General features: G+C 44.2%; 2 protein-coding genes across 4 annotated transcripts in view; one reads left to right on the top strand and one right to left on the bottom strand.

Moving 5' to 3' along the window:
• The window catches only part of MRPS27 (mitochondrial ribosomal protein S27), a 56,054-nt gene extending 50,356 nt beyond the window's left edge, over positions 1–5,698 (bottom strand). Inside the window, exons 1-2 of one of the 2 annotated variants that reach the window (XM_053407794.1) lie at positions 5,638–5,698; positions 1,996–2,073 (exon numbers count right to left, since the gene is read on the bottom strand). In XM_053407794.1, coding sequence (XP_053263769.1) covers positions 1,996–2,073; positions 5,638–5,683 — 124 coding nt within the window. In that variant the 5' untranslated portion in view covers positions 5,684–5,698. Of the gene's footprint in view, positions 1–1,995; positions 2,074–5,251; positions 5,420–5,637 lie in introns of those variants that run through there. The other variant, XM_053407793.1, reaches the window with a different exon arrangement.
• Positions 5,459–19,803, top strand: PTCD2 (pentatricopeptide repeat domain 2). 2 transcript variants are annotated; one of them, XM_053407790.1, is made up of 10 exons: positions 5,459–5,564; positions 7,593–7,685; positions 9,120–9,249; positions 10,321–10,438; positions 11,012–11,090; positions 13,398–13,489; positions 15,288–15,401; positions 16,454–16,528; positions 18,469–18,582; positions 19,521–19,803. In XM_053407790.1, the coding sequence occupies exons 1-10, from the start codon at positions 5,459–5,461 to the stop codon at positions 19,743–19,745; spliced, it is 1,146 nt and encodes a 381-aa protein (XP_053263765.1). In that variant the 3' UTR covers positions 19,746–19,803. The 2 variants fall into 2 exon arrangements, with proteins under 2 accessions (XP_053263765.1, XP_053263766.1); XM_053407791.1 differs by lacking the exon at positions 5,459–5,564 and having other exon boundaries at positions 7,657–7,755.
• The last annotated feature ends 688 nt before the right edge of the window (positions 19,804–20,491 follow it).

Below are 20,491 nucleotides of genomic sequence, written 5' to 3'. Positions count from 1 at the left end.
GCACTGCCATCTTGTGATCAAATAACAGATAATGCAAGATTGCAGTTTGCAAACTGAAAAGCCCAGATTTTTTCAGCTGAATACAGACAGGAATTGTTACATTCCACATCCAATTACCGTATTTTTCGCTCTATAACATGCACCAGACCATAACACGCACGTAGTTTTTAGAGGAGGAAAACAAGAAAAAAAATATTCTAAACGAAATAGTGGATATATGATTTTTGTGGTTCATGCTGTGGCCACAGACATGTGATCTGACAGTGAGTTTGGAGTAGCCCAATGCAAAAATCGTGAGGATCCATGTGGATCCATGCTTTGTAACCATGGAGGAGGAAAGGAAGGGGAACCATGGATCCTCTGCTCACGACTGCAGCAGATCCCCCCCGCCACCCGCAGGCATTCACTCCATAACACGCACAGGCATTTCTCCTTACTTTCTAGGAGGAAAAAAGTGAGTGTTAAGGTGCAAAAAATACGGTATTTATCCCAGTCTCTATTTCTTTGACCTTCTGTCCATTCAGAATCCTGACTTGGATTCTGCCCATTTTTCCTTCAAAGTTATTTCTTCCTGCCTAAATCATTGATTAATGCATCATCTTTTAGCATTAATCCTGTGGGATTTGACTGTCCAGTATCACAAATAATCCTGTGGGATTTGACTGTCCAGGATCCTGTGGGATTTGACTGCCCAGTATCAAGGGCATAGCCATTGATGAGGAGCTGGGATGTGGGATGCCATGATAGAACCATGGGGAAAAGTTATGTTACATGTTATGGGAAAGAGGAGAAATAACTTCCATAGAAACGCCATTTGCAATAGCAGCCCCCGTTCTGCTTTGAAAGGCTTTTGGATTCTGCAACCACAAAGGCCGCATCTACACTGTACATTTAAAGCAGATTCAAACCACTTTAAACAGTCTGTGAACTGTAGCTTGTTAAGGGTCCTGAGAGTTGTTAGGAGACCCCTATTCCTCTCACAGAGTTACCATTCCCAGAGTTTTTTAACAATCAATCCCTCTTCCAAAGGAACTCTGGGAATGGTAACTGTGAGCAGAATAGGGGTCTCCTCTCAGCACCCTGAACACACTTTCCCTGGGGGAAGCCATGCCTCCTGAAAGATATACGATACTACTTTAAACATATAGTGCAGATAGAGCCAAGGGCTAACATACCATATTTTTTGCTCTATAAGACTCACTTTTTCCTCTCCTAAAAAGTAAGGGGAAATGTGTGTGCGTCTTATGGAGCGAATGCAGGTTGTGCAGCTATCCCAGAAGCCAGAACAGCAAGAGGGATTGCTGCTTTCACTGCACAGCGATCCCTCTTGCTGTTCTGGCTTCTGAGATTCAGAATATTCTTTTTCTTGTTTTCCTCCTCCAAAAACTAGGTGCGTCTTATGGTCTGGTGCGTCTTATAGAGCAAAAAATACGGTAACTTCTATTCCAGAATTTAATGTCTCGACAGTTCTCCACTTTTTTCTCACATACCTCACCCTCAACAACTCAGGTGTCTTGCTCTGGGAAAACCTGGTGAAGACCACTAACGAATGTGAATTTACAGGGCCTTTTGGGCGGCCCATAGCAACATTTGACACTACGCTCCCACCCCAGCCCTCACACCGCCTTGCCAAAACCAGTGAAGTGAGGTGCTAGGCTTTGGGAAGGAGGCATGAGGGATCTGACAATGCCCTAGAGTCCTCCCACCTCCTTCCCAAAGCCTAGTTAGCACTTTCCCAGATTTAGGACCGTGCCAGAGCCAGGTGCTTCCTTCCCAAAGTCCAGCGACTCTCTTATCTGGCTTTGGGAAGGCAGCATGAGGGCTGGGGAGCAGTCAAATTTTGGCTTTGCTGCCCCCACCCTGCACGACAAGGCAGTGTGTGACCTGCAGATTCTGTGTCCAAGTACTCTTGCAGCCCACTTGGTATGAACAGCTGGACTGCCCTGATTTAGACAATAGTTCATCATTATTTTAGACTCCAAAGTATTTCCTTACCCAGGCTCTGCTGATCTTTTTCTCTTTGTTCCCATGTTGAACTGTCCACATATGCTGCTGAAAGAATACATCTTCTACCTAATAAAAAGAGAGTCAATAGCAATATATAAGCACTATCATTTAGAAAGGTTTCATTTCTCTAAATGCACATTTTATTAGTCACCTTCTTTTTTAAACATTCAGTTCTCTAAATTAAATGCAATAAATTGCCATCATGCTTTGGAATCCAAACACTGTAGAACTGAGAACTCTGATCTCCCTGTCAGCTTCACTGAATATGGCTTTAGGGGGTGTCCTGCCACTACATCATAAATCAGACCTCCATAAAACACAGGCTGATCTTATAATTCATTGCATATTGCCTTGTTATTAACAGGAGTACATAAACATGATTCCCCATCTAAAAGGTGCTGATTAAAAGGTGAAATGCTAGTTCCTTTCAAGGAACGCAAAAGTGGAATCTGAAATCCATATGCCTAGAGTTAATGCAAAATCTTTGTACTGCCAAGACTAAAGTATTTATTCCAGCATTCCAAGTGAATGTTATATGTTAAACAGCATGGGGGATAATTATGAACCCTGACAAACTCCACAAGGAAGGCTTCACGGGGCCAGAGCACTCCCCAGGCATGACCCTCTGGAAATGACCATCCAATTAGGAGTGGAACCACAGCAAAGCTGTGCCACCTACCCCTTCTGGACAGCTGCTCCAGAAACATACCACGGTCGATGATACTGAAAGCTGCTGAGAGGCTGAGAATTAACAAGGACACATTTCCCCTGTCTCTCTCTCTCAACATTGGTTACCATATAGGGCGATCAAAGTAGTTCCGGTGTCAAAACCGTGTCTAAAGCCCAACTGAAATGGGTCTAAAATCAGTTTCCTCCAAGAGTACCTGGATCTGGTCTATGACCAGGTCATGCTCAAGAACCTTGCCCAAGAAGAAGAGATTGGCAACTGGCGGGTAGTTACAGTATTTAGATTTTCTGAACCCAGGGAGGGTTTCTTGAAGAGTAGTTTTACCACTGCCTCCTTCAAACAGGCAGGGACCACCCCCTCTTGCAAGGAAGCATTAATCGCCTCCTGGCCCAGCAGGTTGCTCCCTCCCTGCTAGCTTTTCACAGTCAATAGAGAGGGGGCTGTTTAGCCTTGGTGAGGTTGAAGAAGCCTACAGTTGCCCCACACCCTCAAACCACCTGATTAAAAAATGGTCTAGGTATATATTTTAGGATCATAGAGTAGGAAGTATGCTGCCTTCATAAATAAATCTAGTGCCGGACAATGTACTTGTCCTTGCTCACATGGTCCTCTTTAGTGTGCAAGGGGGGTCAGACTAATGCAAAGGAGTCAAATGAGATTTGTAACCATAAACCTGACTGGGCAACCCAACTTCATTCCAACAGCACATTTTCCCATTCCCCCATTAAATTTGAATGCAGGAGTCAAGATAGGGCTCATTGCTGAAACACAAAATGTGCCCCTGAGCAAGCCCAACAACCATAATTCCAATGTCTCATTGCTTAAGATATCACACTGCACTGGCTTTTCCTGGACATTTTGACAACATGTCTGAGGTGGTCAAACTCCAAACTCAAAATGTAGAATTTGAATGCTTGCACTCAATGTCATTCTGACATCTTAGATGTTTGATACGTTTATTGCACTACAAATTCAAAACCAAACCAGAGTAGGGGTTAAAACAAAGGCTCACTTTGTTCAAGGGCAAAACAAAAATTTTTTTTCCTTCCAGTAGCACCTTAAAGACCAACTAAGTTAGTTCTTGGTATGAGCTTTCGTGTGCATGCACACTTCTTCAGATACACTTCAGAAGTGTGCATGCACACGAAAGCTCATACCAAGAACTAACTTAGTTGGTCTTTAAGGTGCTACTGGAAGGAAAAAAAATTTTTGTTTTGACTATGGCAGACCAACACGGCTACCTTTCTGTAATTTGTTCAAGGGAAGTGGGGAATGGGAAAACTCCAGCTTTCATCTTCAACCCTAGAGGGAAATACATTGTGGAAAGGTATTACAGAATGTTTGAGGATACCACATCTTTTCTCTCAGGAAGCAGTTAAGGAATGGAAGAGGGTGAAGTTGAAAACAGCTATTTCCTCCCCCCCCCCTTTCTGTGTCTCTTGCCTTCTTGCTGTACAAAAGTCCTCCAACAGGGATTTAGCTCTGACTCTATGCAAATCCAGGATTATAATGCAGCACTACAAATCTCCCAATGGAGGCTACATGATGATGGGTTTATAGTTTTATGTGTACAAGAAGAAAATAGCCCTTGTCAACATGATGCCCTCCAGATGTTGTTGAACTCCAGCTCCCATCAGCTCCAGCCAGCACATCTGGAGGGCACCATGTTGGCAAAAGTATAAAATGAGCAGCCAAAATATATATTTGTTGGCCACAGTCACTATGCTATTGATGTAAAAAAGGAAGGGCATAATAACCCCAAGCACATTTTTCTAACCTTCAGGTTCCCAGTGATTTTGGCAATGACAGCATATATGTATATATGTGTGTACTACACAGAGAGAGAGTGTGTGTGAGAGAGAGAGCGCAAGGAGGGAGGGAGGGCAACCAAGAGCCTTGATGGAAATGCCAAGCAGTCAACAGATAGATCATTTGACCAGAGGAGAGAGAGATAACCCTCCTTCTCAGCTGGCTGAAATATATACAAGAGCACTTTGGCTAACTCTCAAAAAGGCTGGCCAAATGAATGTGGCTCTCACACCAAAAGGTTAGCCGTACCCTTACATAAAAGGTCAACGTGGTAAAACGATGGGGGGTCATGGAATCACAGAACCGTAGAGGTGGCGAAAGATCATTAAGGGTCATCTAGTCCAACCCCCTGCAGTGCAGGAATCCTTTTGCCACAAAACAAAAAGCTGCCCCAGAAGTGACCTCAGGGCTCCATTGATAACCATGAATCCTCGCAGCGCTGGATGAATTCTCTGGCAGCTAACCCTGAAACCCTAGGGGAAAAAACTCTCACACATAAAATGGCAAAGGCTGTAGTGACACGAAAGTCGTTTAAACTCGGGCAGCCTCGTTCAGACTCAGGCGCAGGAAGGTCAAGCGAGGAGGCTGCTGCAAGCCTGACGCCCATGTGCTCCAACACCTGAGGGCATGGAGAACACATTCCGGGGCGCAGCCTGGCCTCACTCAGACCTCCCCTGCGCTGCGCTCGGGGTCCCTGGAGCTCAGTCCCCGAAAGACCCGCCTGGCAGCCCCACAGCCCACACCCACCTGCCGCAGCCCAGCTCCGAAGCGCAACCTGCAATCCTCGCCTCAGGACGGGCGCCGCCATCTCGGCCCGCACCACCTCTTCGACGGGGGTGGAGGAGCTTAGGCGGCACGCCGGCGCAGCAGCTGGAGAGACGCGGGAGATTCGGCGAGGGCGGTCCCTGCGCGCCCCTCCTGCCGCGGCCGCTCTTGGTACGTTCCGGGGACAGAATGGCAGCGGCAGTGGGCAGTTCCAATGGAATCCTGCGAGAGACCGTCCGGCGCTGCATGCGGGGCACGCTCGTCGCGGCCGGCTGCCTGAGCTGCCCGCAAGGAGGTGCGTGAAGGGCCACAGGTGGGGAGGCTGCAGGGGAGAGAAAGAGACGCTCTATGGAACGCGCCGAGCCGACCTTGTAATCGGAGGACTGCATATCCCATCGTCCACTGCGGCGCCATAAGCCAAAGTTTTTTACTTTGGCGGAATGGTGCACGCTGGGAGTTGTAGTCCCGAACGTGACGTCGCAGGAAAGGCCTGATGTGCTCAACCCAAGGTCCTTTAGGATGTGGGAAGCTGCGTGGTTACGCTCCGCGTGTTTCAAGCGCCGGGCTTTTCTTCTCTTTTTTTTAATCACCTAGGGATGAATGTGGAACGCCCTAGGAGACAAAATTTAAAAATTCGTTCCAGTAGCACCTTAGAGACCAACTAAGTTTGTTATTGGTATGAGCTTTCGTGTGCATGCACATTTCTCCAGATGCATGCACACGAAAGCTTATACCAACAACAAACGTTTTGTTGTTGTTTAGTCGTTTAGTCGTGTCCGACTCTTCGTGACCCTATGGACCAAAGCCAGGCATTTCTGTCTTCCACTGCCTCCCGCAGTTTGGTCAAAATAACAAACTTAGTTGGTCTCTAAGGTGCTACTGGAAGGAATTTTTTATTTTGTTTCGACTACGGCAGACCAACACGGCTACCTACCTGTAACTAGCCCTAGGTCACTACTGCATTGGAGTCTGTTGCGTGGAGTGTGTACAGCCTATGAGATCCACAGAGATCTTCCATCAGGCGGCAGAGAGAAAGTGAAAAAGCGCAAACAGGGATAGCCGCAAATAACTTAACCCGGCGTGTTTTGTATTTGAGAAGAGTTTTAACTCATTTGAAATAAATGCTGCTCCCTTTCCCAGTGAATTCAGAAGGGGACATTGTTCAGTGCTGGAGCACGCTGTTTCTCAATAAACCTCTGCATGTGCATAAGCATTTTTAATTATTGCATTCGCTAGTTGCTGCCCATGAAACATCCTGAAGCAACTGAAAAGTAAAAACATTTTCAAGGCTAGTATAGGATACATAGGAGACATAGTCGTATCCAGTGTTAGTTGAAAAAGCCTGCTGAGCTAGTGGAGCAGCAGCGTTGCCTATGACCCGATGGCTCTACTCTGAGTAGAACCACAGCTGGCTTCTCAGCATACCTTTTTTTCCTTCTACCTGCAGGGGTTTTGACTAGATGACCCTTGTGGTCCGTTCCAACTCTTCAAGCCTATGATTCTAAGCTTCTGTTTTTAGCCTTGTGCACTGCTATACTTTTCTGTTCTGGCTTATGAGGGCTAATGCTTTCTTATGATCATTTCTGGCGGTAGTTAGACAAAGGGAAGCTAATTATAGGTGTGCCTCCTTGGTCCATGATGTCCAGTCTGTGACATCTTTCTTTCAAACAGACAAGTTATTGAAGTAGTTAACAGTTAGCAAGGGAATCCTCTAACTGGAGCAGGCCTACTTACATTGCAGAAGAGGAACTGCAGAGAGGGGTGCTTTTCAGCTGTGCCTTTCAAAAGGCATATACCGTGAGGTGAAACATGGGCAAAGCAGGAGGTATAAGTGAGGAAGGCTAGGAAGGCATCAGTCAATATAAGTCTGCACCTGAGAAATAAAATACAGAAAAGCAAACATATTTATTGTTACAGGTAGGTAGCCGTGTTGGTCTGCCATAGTCAAAACAAAGTAAAAAATAAAAAAATCCCTTCCAGTAGCACCTTAGAGACCAGCTAAGTTTGTTATTGGTATGAGCTTTCGTGTGCATGCACACTTCTTCAGATATTCAGATATTTATTGTGTCATGTGCTTTTATAGGTTAGAACAGACTTTCTAAGCTTATCCAAATATTACAAGAGAACGTTTACAGTTATTGTGTAGAAGAATATTATATCTGCATAAGGGATGTGAGTCCCCAATGAGCATTTCTGAAACAGATATACAGTACAAAGCATCCTCTTTCTTTACACAGCCTAAGGTTTAAATAGATACTATTATTGAAACCTTAAGTGTATGGTGTATTCTGAATATCTCTCTTTTCCTCCCTTTCATTTTCAGCCAAACGTTATTTGTTAACAGAAGATGTTTTGCAATTACATGCATTTCAGCAACATAAGTTGGAAGTGGGATATAAACTATATGGCGAGAAAGGTAAGCCCTTCAGGGAAATGTTGGTCTCCCAGGGTGAGAGGAGGCTGGGAGGAGAAAGAAAAGATCCCAGGTGAGAGCTGGGAGGGGCTGCAACCTTCTGTGGGTGGTAATGACCTTTAAGAGGGGATTCTGTACTCTTATTTTTTGTAGTTGCTTTTGTTTTTAATTTACATTAGTTTTCTGTACTGTATCATGAAAAAAACCTAATAAAAATCTTAAGAGAGAAAGAAAAAAGAAAGGTAGCCCTTTCATGTATACCAGAGGTGGGGAACCCGTAGCTCCCCAGATGCTGTGGGTCTACAACATCCTAAAAGCCTCCAATTCCCCACCCCTGATGTGTATGCTTTACTTAACCATTCACAAGTTAATGTTGCAAAGCTTAAAGGCAATCAGTGGTTTATCAGATACGGTTTTGCTAGTCATCACAGGCTCAGAGCAAAAGCCATATTGAGGCTTCTCATAGTTCTTGTACATTGAGGAATTCTCTGGTGTTTGGTAATGCTCTCTGTCCTTTGCATAACTGGTGTATGCTCAAACGTCTCTTTATCTGCAACTGTGTTTCCATCCCTTTATTTATTAGGAGTATTTTAACATCACAGTAATACTGTAGTGTGGGGATGGGGAATCTGTGTCCCTCTAGGTATTTGTTCGACTCCAGCTTCCATCAGTCCCAGCCAGCAGGGCCAAATAGTCAGGGATGATGGTAATTGTAGTCCATCAACATCTGGACTACATCCCTGCCAGAACAACATCGGACAATAAAAACAAAACATGTTCTCAAAAGAGGGCAAGCTTTTTGTGGGAAACTGCAGCTTCTATCTTTGTTTTGAGCAAATACCGTATTGCCCCGAATAGAAGATGCACCCGCAAATAAGTCACACCTTTTAAATTAAAGGCTTATTTGCAGATGAGGCCCGCCTCCTGGCACTGCCACCCTGAATGGGGGATGGGAGGGTGGGCGCTTACTTCTGAGCATGCTGTGCGCCCGCCTCCCAGCACTACCACCTCCCCTGTTCAGGGCAGTAGTGCCAGGAGATGGGCGCACAGCGCTTGGTTCCAACTATATGCTGCACTTTAACTTTTCACAGTAGGAATTTGGAAAAAAAGTGTGGCTTATATTTGGGTCAATACGGTATGTGCTAAATGTCCTTTGTGGTTGGCTGGGGAGCAAGGGTTCACATTCCTCCTGGGCATCACCCAGGCACTAGGGTCCAGGCACTAGACTTGCCCCCAGTAGATGATCACTACTTAAGGGCAAAGCTATTGCAATGTGACCTGTGAGGGCAGAAGTTTTTGTGGAGGTGGGTGGGAAACCCAGTACGCTCTACAACTAATCCGGCCATGACTACCGTAACTGGGATAAGGCATGTAAACTGACAGTACGATTTTTCTATATAACCTAAATACAAATAAATATATACTATTCTGTTTCAGACACATATTTCAAAACTATTGAAGACAAGTTAGCGAAAAATATGCTAATTCTCAGAGATGAATTGAAACTGTTGCTGCATTTGTGCCAGACGAAAGATGAAGTGGAAATAGTCAAGAGGGTGATATACAGGTAAAATTCAGAAGAAGAGATTCTAGTTCCTTCTTTTGCATTTCCTTTAGTCCAGAATATCCTGGACCATGCAACAGTTAGTAGGGAACTTTGATATTTTTAACAGGATCAGCCTTAATACAGTTACACTTCAAAGTTTTCAGTCCATGCCTTAGGCCATTGGGTTGTACTCAACATAGCACTAAAATGGACTTTCCATCAATGCAAAGGTTTGTACTTGTGCAACAGCATGATCTCCTCCCCCCTTGTACCCCTTAAAACCCTCCAGAACAAAATTGAGATGGCATAGGGCATGCATACAGGGATCCCAGTGTGCTGGCAGAAATATTTTGTTGACTAGTACCCACTGGGCAAATGCATTTAAAGCTAAGTAAAATAACATGATTTGCTTGTGGCTGCCTATCCAGGTTTATCATCCTGAAATGCTGTTGCTGTGAAGCAAATGCAATTTTTATCATAAAGTTAATCAAGTTGATTAGGTTGAATCAGCCAATAATCGCCTCTGATGTCAATGAAGAACAGCAAATTGGGAACAGAATTACTGTTCAATCTGCAAGTTGATGTTATGAAACACGAAATACTGACTAGAAGAAGATAATTAATTAGAATCCCGTGCCATCTTCCAAAATTAGTATTATGTCTATGACAGAGCAAAGGATTAATTCTGAACAGGGCTGGCCCACCCTTGAGGCAAGGTACGGCAACTGCCTTAGGCAGCAGGATCTATGGAGCAGCAGATCTTCACTCCCCCCTTGTTCCTGATGTAGCTCTTCACTAACCCCTTCTTCCCTGGTGGGGAAGGAGGTGCCATTTTGTTGTTCACCTCAGGTGCCAAAATGTTTTGGGCCAGATCTTGAAAGATATCATTTCTCCTCTTTCTTATGTTGCATCACATGGTAATTCTGTGCAATGGCTCTGATCGGTTTTCTAGTCACATACAAGCAGGCAGCAAGTAACTATGTGCATGTAGGTTCCTTTCATTTAGACTACCTTGTTTCTGCATTTATTTTTCCCTCTGCTCTTTAAAACTAGATGGCCACACACACAACAAATTCCATGTCTTCTCTACAGGTACCATGCTGAGAACAAAAATGTGGCCTTTGGTGGTTTCAAATTTGGTCCTCTTTTTATGAGGCTGTGTTATGAAATGAATCTTGAAGCAACGGCACTGGAGCTCATCAAAGACAAGGTAGAATTCAGAAACACGCCCGTCTCTTTTCTTCTCTAGTCCAGTGGGAACTCTTCCCTATACCAGCTCCCTTAAATCCATTGGTAGCTGTGAAAAGCATATACCGTATTTTTCGCTCTATTAGACGCACCGGACCATAAGACGCACCTAGTTTTTAGGGGAGGAAAACAAGAAATAAGAAATACTGCAAAGATTTGCAGTATTTATTTGTTAACCAAAGCAGATATCTTTATTCAAAAAGCACAAATGAAGAGAGTAAGATCAAAGGATAATTTTTAAAAAGTTAAAAGAAGAAAGAGAAACAAGATAAATGAAGAAGAAATTTAAAGGTTTGCATTAATTAAATGGGAGGGGGAAAGTTTTTTTAAAAAAAGTTGTTGTTTTGAAGCTGTTGTCTCCTACAGGCCTTAATAGAATGCTAACTGTCAGGAGTTTGAAAATGAAATTTTAAGACCCTTAATTTTGTCTCCCAAGCTTTGAGGGTTCAATGGCTTCAGTTTGAACTATTAATTGGGTGTTGATATAACCAATATCTGTGGGTTGTCCCAAACTGATGTTATTTATATTCTTCAGGCTTTGCACGGCTTCTTTTCAGAAAGCTCATCATTCAATATTTTGATGGATCTGCTCTTTACAAAAGGTCATTATGAAAGTAAGTAGCGTAAGATCCCTAAAAAGGAATATATTATTGACAGCAAAACTGTCTTTCTGATATGAAAAAATAGAATATTAAAGTGCTATAATTGACACTGAATTGATTGATCTTTTGAGCTGGCAAAACCTGATGTGATCACTCATGGGTATTAAAAGAGCTGAAACACATTTTGCAAATGTAATTGAAGAGTACTCATTGAGCACTTGATCTCTCTCATCCAATGTAATCATACAACTCATGATTAGGGCTTTTATGGATCTTTTTTGGTAACACTTTTTCATCTTCTAACTTCCTGCCTTTGCTCTCAGCCAAGCAGATGCCTTTCATGAGCCTGGGAATTTTTTAATCGCTGCAAGAAAACATGCTATATTTTCTGAACACACATATTCTCACCCTCACCCCATCTCACACATGTGCAGTGTGATCTTCTTGTCTACTTGGAGACAAGATGCTTTGAGTTCAGTGGAGTTAACTTTTAGGCAAACGTGCATAGGATTGCAACCTAAAGATTGCAATCCGTACACAGACTTGGGAGAAAATGTCACCAACCTTTTGAGGAAGCACATATGCAAAGGAGCTGCATGCTGGGGGTGGGGATGTTTATTTAAAATCGTATTCCTTTTTTCATAACATCTCAGAGCTTTGTACGTATTTTCAAAACAATAAAAACCAAAGCTCCAATTTTAAAGTACAGTTACATACAACAACCATCAGGTGAAAAACAGTAGAGAACAAAAGAAATCAGTAGCTCAGTGGCAGAAGGTTTTCTTAATCAGAAGCATCTTACGGAGCAATCCTATGGCGAGATCCACTGCAATGAGCTGCTTAGGATGCAACAGATATTAAGCTTAGCTGGTTGATTCCATGCTCAGCTGGCATTAAGTCCCCGGTGATGATGCCCAGCTGATGATATGTGATTTGCCAGTGAAATTTGCTCATCCCAGCTCAGCTGGGGTTCATCTGGCCGAGGCTGCAAATCCCGAAAAGGGAGTGTGGTGGGGGCATGGTGGGGGTGGGAATGCGGGGCTTAGGCTAAGCCTGTTCAGCTCAGTCGCATGACCTGGCAACCTGGCACAGAGCACTATTTAGGAGGCTTGTTTTCCCTCTGCCAGGTTTAGGCAGAGCAGCAGCAGCCTGTTGCCGAACATAGTTTGAACCTGGTATGCCAGTTTTACTCACCCTGGCTTGCTTGATGCCAGCTTCTTATAGAATCATAGAACTGTAGAGCCAAAGGGTCACCTAGTCCCACCCCCTGCAAGGCTAAAGAATGCCTGACAGATGACCATCCAACCTCGTTTTAAAAACCTCCAATAAAGGTGAGTCTACCAGCTTCCAAAGGAGTCCAGCCTGGAAGGTAGTCTTGTGAGTAGGGTTGTTCCCTTAATTTTGTCTTCCAGAAGACAACAGGGAGGGAGCTCTTTGGAGACAGATTTCCAAAGCTTCGGAACTACTGCATTGGACTCTTTCCAAACAGGACACAGTTCTGGCCACCATAACTTCCTCGTACAAAGAACATGCACATGGGAGGTTGATGCGCTTGTGTAAAATGTGCAGTTTTCTTCTTCAAATAATCATGAGTGATTCGAAACGGATCCTTTCCCAGAACATGCCGTGCTAGTTGCTAAAAACCATTGCTATCATTGGGGTGGGGGCAGGAGGGAGGTTACTATCTGTGTCACTTATCACTGGTGCAATCCTATGTCTGTCTACTTGGAAGCAAGCCCTAGGACTGTAGCATTAATGCGCTAAAACCTATGACAGTCTAAAAAGGCCCTTGACCACCTTTCCTAATTTGTGTGTGCTACTTTAGGTGTGTTAGGATGAAACCATTGTATCCAGCTAAATCATTACCCTCCCGTGCACCCTTAAAACCAGTTCCAGGGGTTCCCCCAGCCTTTGTGCAGATTTGTGGGATGGAAGGGAAGTTTGGTTGTGCTTGTACAAATTGTTCTATGTGTGCAATGATTTAGTTAGATTCAACTCCAAGCATATAGTTTGTATGGCATTTTGTTCTGTCAAAATCACAATTGCTTAAAAACCTAATCAGTGAAAATTGGTATACCTAGTATATTCCCCTATTTTGGTTGTACATACTATAAAACTTCCATTAAATTTGCATAGCCTTAGTAAGTGGATTATATAAAGTGCTATGCATCTCAACTGCAAAGTTTTGGGTTTTTTTTTTACAAATGATAATTATTTTTCAGAACTCGGCTTAGGGTTCTCAGAAGTGTTATTAATTAGCAGTTAATATGCTAATCAGAAAATGATGGAAGTAACAATAACTGAAAGTCTGTTTGACAGGTGCTCTGGAAGTGCTGGTAGAAATGAAGAGGCAAGGTGTCAAATTCAGCAGTGATACCTATTTGCTCGCAGTTGCGATATGCTACAAGCTGGTAAGAACACATAGTGTTAAAGAATTGCTTCTAGGGTTTTTTAATGCAAGAAAGATGAATATTGGAAATGCTGTGAAACCTAAAGGTGGTTTTCTTTTCTTTTCTTTTCTTTCTGGAATATTACTTATTGATTTATATTTATTTCCAAAAAATAATGAATGTAATATATGGAGGCAGTGTACAGTCAGGTACCGTAAAACTAATATTTAAAACAATACATAAATAATAACCATAAGCATGACTGGCTCACCCTGAGAAAGTTTAAACCACTCTATAGGCCTGTAAGCAGTCTTCAATAGATAAGTGGAAATTATCAGTTTGGATGTTGGTCAAATCTCTGCTGGAAGAGTATTCCATAGCATGGGACCAGTGACATTAAATTATTGACTTCTGGTTGAAACTAGTTGGACTTCTGAACCACAGGGAACAACTCACTGCCTTTCTCAGGTGGTCCTTAATGTAAACCTGGGACCGAGTTATTTAGGGCTTTTGTATATTAATACAAGACCCTTAAATTTGGTCCAGCCAGGCATATATTTTAGCAGAGGTGTTGCATGCTGTCAGCCATCAGCAGTCCAGCTGCTGCCTTTTGAACTAGCTGGAGCTGCCAGACCAGTTCCAAGGGCATCTCCACATAGAGCAAATTGTAGTCATCCAGTCTCAAGGTACCAGTGCCTTGACTAAAGTGGCCAGACTTTCCTGATTCAGCTGGTGCGCCAGGTGAAGCTGGTATAGCCACAGAGGTCATTTGCGTCTCTGATGAGTAAGGTGTATCCAGGAATAGCCCCAGACTACATACCTGCTCCTTCAGAGGGGGTGCAGCCCCATCTAGGCAGGCAGTTGGCCTGGGTATCAGACACACAACAGTCTTAGCAACTTTTTAAGTAAGTTTACATCTTGTATTTTAAGCACGCACCACTTACGGCAACTTAAGAGAGGGCATGCACAAGCAATCCAGTTGAACAATGAAAAGAATGACAACCAGCAGTAGATAATATGCTCTTGACTAAAGAGATTATGGTTTAGAATCAAATAAGTGGCAAAGGGTTATGTTTCAACCAAGAGGCTTTGATTAGAACAAGAAGCTTTTAAGATCATTTAAACTTACCAAATGCTGTTGCATTCAGGTCCTGGGCTGCCTCTAAGCATCTGATTGGCCACTGTCAGAACAGATTGCTGAATTAATGGGCCATTGAGCTGGTCTTATGTTCTTCTTATTATTTTAAAAGACACATACATATGTTCCTTTCTGCATCTGGAAGTGCCTTCGAGAGCCAGTGTGGTGTAGTGGTTAAGAGTGGTAGACTCGTAATCTGGGGAACCGGGTTCGCGTCTCCGCTCCTCTACATGCAGCTGCTGGGTGACCTTGGGCCAGTCACACTTCTTTGAAGTCTCTCAGCCCCACTCACCTCACAGAGTGTTTGTTGTGGGGGAGGAAGGGAAAGGAGAATGTTAGCCCCTTTGAGACTCCTTAGGGTACTGATAAAGCGGGATATCAAATCCAAACTCTCCTTCTTCTTCCCTCTATTCCAAGTCTAAAGAAGCGCTAAAACTTCCACAGCCCATCATTCCACCTCATGCAACTTTAGGATGGAATGCTCATCAATTTTGGCATTGGAGTCTAAAAAGTATCACATTTTCAAATTCTGTAATCAGTGGGCTGCATGTGTGTCTAGTGTAAACTTTCTGGAAAGCTTCGAAGTACCTTAACTGTTGTCACTCAGGCAGTAGGGCGGTGTCTTTATCCCATGGATCTGAACTGTGAGTCAGTCATGCATTGAAATCTTTTATTCTACAGAACAACTCGGAGTCCAGAAGAATTTTTACTACGTTACTTGAAGAGGGGCAGCTCAAAGGAGTTAATATATCAAGAAGAGTTTACTACTTTGCAGTAGTATTTGCTTTGAAACAGGTACTGGATTGTTTTGATTTATTGTCAGGGTTCCTGGAATCTCTGCATGTAACAATAACATGCACTTCAGGCTTTCTGGTTTCCTGGACCCATTTCTCCCCCCATTCCTAGGGAAACTTGAATACACTGTGTAATGGGTATGAGTTACTCGTGCGTAAACTGCCGCCTCTCTAGGCTAAGTTGCCTGGTTAAACCGTTCTGACTGCACAGCCCATCTCCGCGTGGCTGTCTCAGTCGCTAGCAGAATCTGTCTGTGGGCGTTTCTTAAACCTCTTCCAGCATAGAAGCTGTTTGACTCCCAGTCTCCTCCTCCTCTCACTGCGCGGGAGTCTTCTGCGCAGGGAGGGCGTGGGTAGCGGAGGACCTGTGCTCTCCTCACTGATGTCCAGTGAAGAGTCCCTGAGCTCTCTCTCCGCTTCCCCCATCTGCCCCCCTTTATCCCTGGTGTTGCGCTGATTTCCTTCCCCCTCTACCGAGCTGCTTCTCCTCCTGGTGCTGGGTCCTTCGCCAGCAGAATCTGGGAGCCTCCCCTTCGCCTCTCGCTCTGATGTCAGTTCCCTGACACACTGGTACTACATAAACAATTGTGGCATGTCATATGCATCATACATCATTTTCTAGAATATTTAGGGGGGAGCGAGGGGAGCTTCCTACGGTACCCGTTTTGTTGGGATAGGAATCAAAACTGTAACTGCATTTAATATAGCCCATCAGCTTGAAAACTCAAAGTAAATAAAAAGAAAGGGTCACAAAACGAACGACAACAGATGGCTAGCTGGCACACTCTAGATCAGAAGTGGCTCTGGGCCATCTTTATTTGGCCCCCTGGTGGCCTTTATGTACCATTTTTGTAAGCATTCTGGCAAAGGACCTCAGCCAGTCCTTCTCTCTGTATATCAGATACTCATTCCCCAGTCAGAGATCTTAAAGAATCCAAGCTCACGTGCTGTATAGCTGTGAGGTCCTTAATAATACCAACTTTAATGAAATGTTGAGCACAGCTTTGTTTTACATGCACAGTTTGATTTATTGTCTCTGTTTATTCTTCCTAGAATGATATTTCCAGGGCTCGCTCCTTCTATTCTCACATCATAAACACAGAAAGCAGAGTTTGCACTAATCTGACAGTAAGTCTGCTGGATTTTGTATGTTACTCCTGAGCCAGGAATGGGAAATGCATTGGGCTGCATAGAAATTTAATTAGTTAATTATTATTAATAATAATAATAATAATAATAACAACAACAATAATAAATGTGTGGGTTTTTAAATTTAAAATGGAAGGTTGTCCACTGCTTTGAACAACTTTAGACACACAAGATACCACTTCATTTGATGCTGTTCTGGAAAAAAATCCAGTTCTCTTGGGGGTTTTCTGGATTATTTCCAAACGGTTTTAGGATTGCTGTTTGACAGACCCTCTAAATTGAAAGGGAATGTTATAAACGGCTACCTAGCTTCTACTCCTCACTTCTACATACGAATAACCAAAGATTTGAGGTGTTTTATCTTGTAATGTGCAAAGCCTCTGATGCTGATGGATGTTAATTCAGTGATCTTACGGAATATATTCAAACTTGTTGTCAACTAAACATTCCATGACAGTGGAGCTGTGAACTGTAACACAGCCCATCTTCAGTTAGAGAGGTGAAAGTTCAGTTTGGCTGAGGGAAAATGCTCACACAGCCGCTAGGGACAGGAGGGGCCGTAACAGGAAAGCTCAGTGGGGAGAGGACTATGGTAGCACTTAAACTCTAAGGGGCAAGGAGCCCATGAACATAGTAGTCAGAGGAAGGGGGCACAATGTGGGAAATAAATAGAGCAACAGAGTCAGGTGGTGGCTGGCACAGAACTGAGGAAGAGGAAGGCAGAGGGGATGGGAAACTGAGGAAAGGATGAGTAAATGAAAGTGAAAAATACAAATCGGCTGTATGCTGTCGGCAGCGAGTGAGGCGAGCAGAAGACTGGAGTAATCAGGCTGCAATTAGCTAAATTAGTAGCATGTCCTGCTTCTTCCTTCCCCAGGCATCCCCACGTCCCACTCCACAGTATATGATTCATAATCCTTCTGACTTGGTTTGTTAGAACATACTACTCTACATCCAGCATGCAAAGCCGTTTTCCTTCGAAGTAATTTATTTAATTTCATTTAGGCACATTTCCTCTCCAGGGAAGACTCACAGAATATTTGGGGGAGGGGGGATTCCTTAGAGAATGTGCCGTTTTCATGCTTTTATTTTTTTTTAATTCCACAACATTTATATGCCTCTTGATTGTAAAAGTGGTATGCAAAAAGAATAAAACAATAACATTACCAGTGGTAATTTTTTTAACCAAGTACCGTATTTTTCGCCCCATAGGACACACTTTTTCCCCTCCAAAAATGAAGGGGAAATGTGTGTGCGTCCTATGGGGCGAATGCAGGCATTCGCTGAAGCCTGGAGAGCGAGAGGGGTCGGTGCGCACCGACCCCTCTCGCTTTCCAGGCTTCGCGCAGATCTCCGCAAGCCGTGGGAGCCTGCACTGGGCTCCCGCGGCTTGCGGAGAGTTGCCTGCATGCCGAAGGCTGGGCGCGCTGAGCTCAGCACGCCCAGACTTTGCGCAGCTCTACGCAAGGTGCGGGAGCCCGGCATTGGGCTCCCACGGCTTGTGGAGAGTTGCCTGTTCTGGGGGCTGGGGTCAGGGGAAGCTCGGGCTTCCCCAGCCCCACACCTGGGGAAAAAATAATTCCCCCCCTTTATTTCCCCCCAAAACAACTAGGTGCGCCTTATGGGACGGTGCGTCCTATAGGGCAAAAAATACGGTATTTAAAAAATCATTTTCTTTCCCTTGGGCCATTGTGTTATCTATAAGGGCAAAGTATTTGTCTGTTTTCACTGTCCCTTTTACTAACTATTCCAAATCCTCATGGCTCTTAGAAAGGGGGAAGGGGGGAAAAGATCTGCATGTTTGGTGAGGAAAACAATCCATCCTTCTGACCTTTCAGGTTTCAGGGGCGTGTTGTTTTTACCTAATCCAGATCTTATTAAAGCTTTATTAATTAATGTTTTGTTTTGTTTTGTTCAAGATTCTTCTTCAGGTTGCAACTGGTGACCTAGAAGACCTTGTCCAGAGACTGAAAAAGGCTTCAGAGTCCAGTGTTTCAAGTTTTGTGAAAAAACCAGAGTTCTGTATGGAAGTGGTAAGTGGATGGTTACTGTGGAAGCCAGTGGGTGACCGTCAACTGTCTTCATAGCAGAGGTAGGTCATGTGTGACCTACCAGATGTTGTTGGACTCAAACTCCCATCATCTCCTACCAGCATGGCGATTGGCCAGTAATGACTGGAGATGTAGACCAGCAACAAATGGAGGGAAGGGTCACAGGATCTCCATCTTTGCTGTACAGTGGTACCTCAGGTTACATACGCTTCAGGTTACATATGCTTCAGGTTACAGACTCTGCTAACCCAGAAATAGTGCTTCAGGTTAAGAATTTTGCTTCAGGATGAGAACAGAAATCGGGCTCGGATGGCGCAGCAGCAGCAGGAGGCCCCATTAGCTAAAGTGGTTCTTCAGGTTAAGAACAGTTTCAGGTTAAGTACGGACCTCCGGAACAAATTAAGTACTTAACCCGAGGTACCACTGTATGTTTGTTCCCTTGTATGCCCTATTCTGAACTTCTACCCAATAAAATGTTTCCCTGACCTTATGGCATGGGTCCAGGCAGTGGTGTGTGGTCAGTGGACGAGGGGGACTAGGGTAGCCCCCTAAATGTTCCCCTGGCGCCACCAGCGTAAGGAAGGAGGTGTGATGCTAACTTGTGTGACATCACAACATCACACACGTGATGTCAGCCCACACACACACACAAAAACACCTTCGCAAACGGACACCTCTGGCCCTAACTGCCCCCCAACGAAAAGATTCACCACACGCCACTGGGTCCAGGAGCCACTGCTTCCATTATTTTATACGTTCAAGATAGCTGGGTCTGCTCCCTCCCACAAAGATGATTGGCCGCACCCTGGATCATACCCTCTTGGTGAGCTTTGATCAGCCAAGAGGTCAAGAGGTGTAGTGTGGGTAAGGTAATGTTTCTGCTTCTAGTTGCTGATCTCTTTGCCATTGTTTTCTCATAGCTGGCTACAGCCAGAGAGAAGCTGGAAGACATCCCAACTCTCCGTGTCCAGTTTGAAGAAATCGTCGCCAAGCTGCAAGCCTCAGGACAGACCATTTCTCAGACTCTGGATGACTTGCTGTGTCAGCCGCCGCGCACAAAGAGGCGCCCCATGGAGCTGCTCAAGCTGAACCAAATCAGCCGTCGGACTTTGAAGCCTATACACTCTGCTCTCCTGGCTGAGTAGATCCATCCTTCCCCCTGTTAGAATTTCTACCCAATAAAACGTCTCCCTGGCTTAGAAACGTGGTTTTCACTTGGTGTGTTTTCTGGGATGAATTATGATGCTCCAAACAAAATTGTGTGAGTGGACACTGTGCAACCAGACAAATAAGGGAAAGACTTAGATCTGCTCAAAGAAGACAACTTGCAAGCAAGCTTGTTTAGCCTCCTGGGGAAAATAGTTACTGCTTGATGCAACATGTGTAGAAAGTTATCACAGATGGTGAATGACAGAGACCACCCCCCTCTAATCTCTATATTATCTCTGACAATATTCAAGATGCTCTATTGCTTGTACCAAACACCAAGTGCTTAACTGAAATCTTTCCTAATCTTGTTGATAAGTGTTAGAAATGGAAAAGAAAGGTATATGGAGATGTGACAAAACTAGATCATATTGGGGAAAAATATTGAAGGTTATAGAGAATAATAAAATAAGAGGTTGGGGTCACTAACTCAGCACCTTGTTTATTAAAGTTATATACCGCCCTTCATAAAAGGGACGCAGGTGGTGCTGTGGGTTAAACCAGAGCCTAGGATTTGCCAATCAGAAGGTCGGCGGTTCGAATCTCCCATTGCTTGGTCCCTGCTCCTGCCAACCTAGCAGTTCGAAAGCCTGTCAAAGTGCAAGTAGATAAATAGGTACCACTCCGGCGGGAAGGTAAACGGCGTTTCTATGCGCTGCTCTGGTTCACCAGAAGCGGCTTAGTC

This window comes from Podarcis raffonei, chromosome 11 (genome assembly GCF_027172205.1).
Source record: "Podarcis raffonei isolate rPodRaf1 chromosome 11, rPodRaf1.pri, whole genome shotgun sequence".
Lineage (NCBI taxonomy): Eukaryota > Metazoa > Chordata > Lepidosauria > Squamata > Lacertidae > Podarcis > Podarcis raffonei.
This window is presented reverse-complemented; position numbering and strand designations above follow the sequence as displayed.

Coding starts and splice junctions, on each gene's coding strand:
- PTCD2 (XM_053407790.1), top strand. CDS start 5,459: ATGGCAGCGGCAGTGGGCAGTTCCAATGGAATCCTGCGAGAGACCGTC. Junction 10,439..11,011: donor TGGAGCTCATCAAAGACAAG/GTAGAATTCAGA, acceptor TATATTCTTCAG/GCTTTGCACGGCTTCTTTTC. Junction 16,529..18,468: donor GAGTTTGCACTAATCTGACA/GTAAGTCTGCTG, acceptor GTTTTGTTCAAG/ATTCTTCTTCAGGTTGCAAC.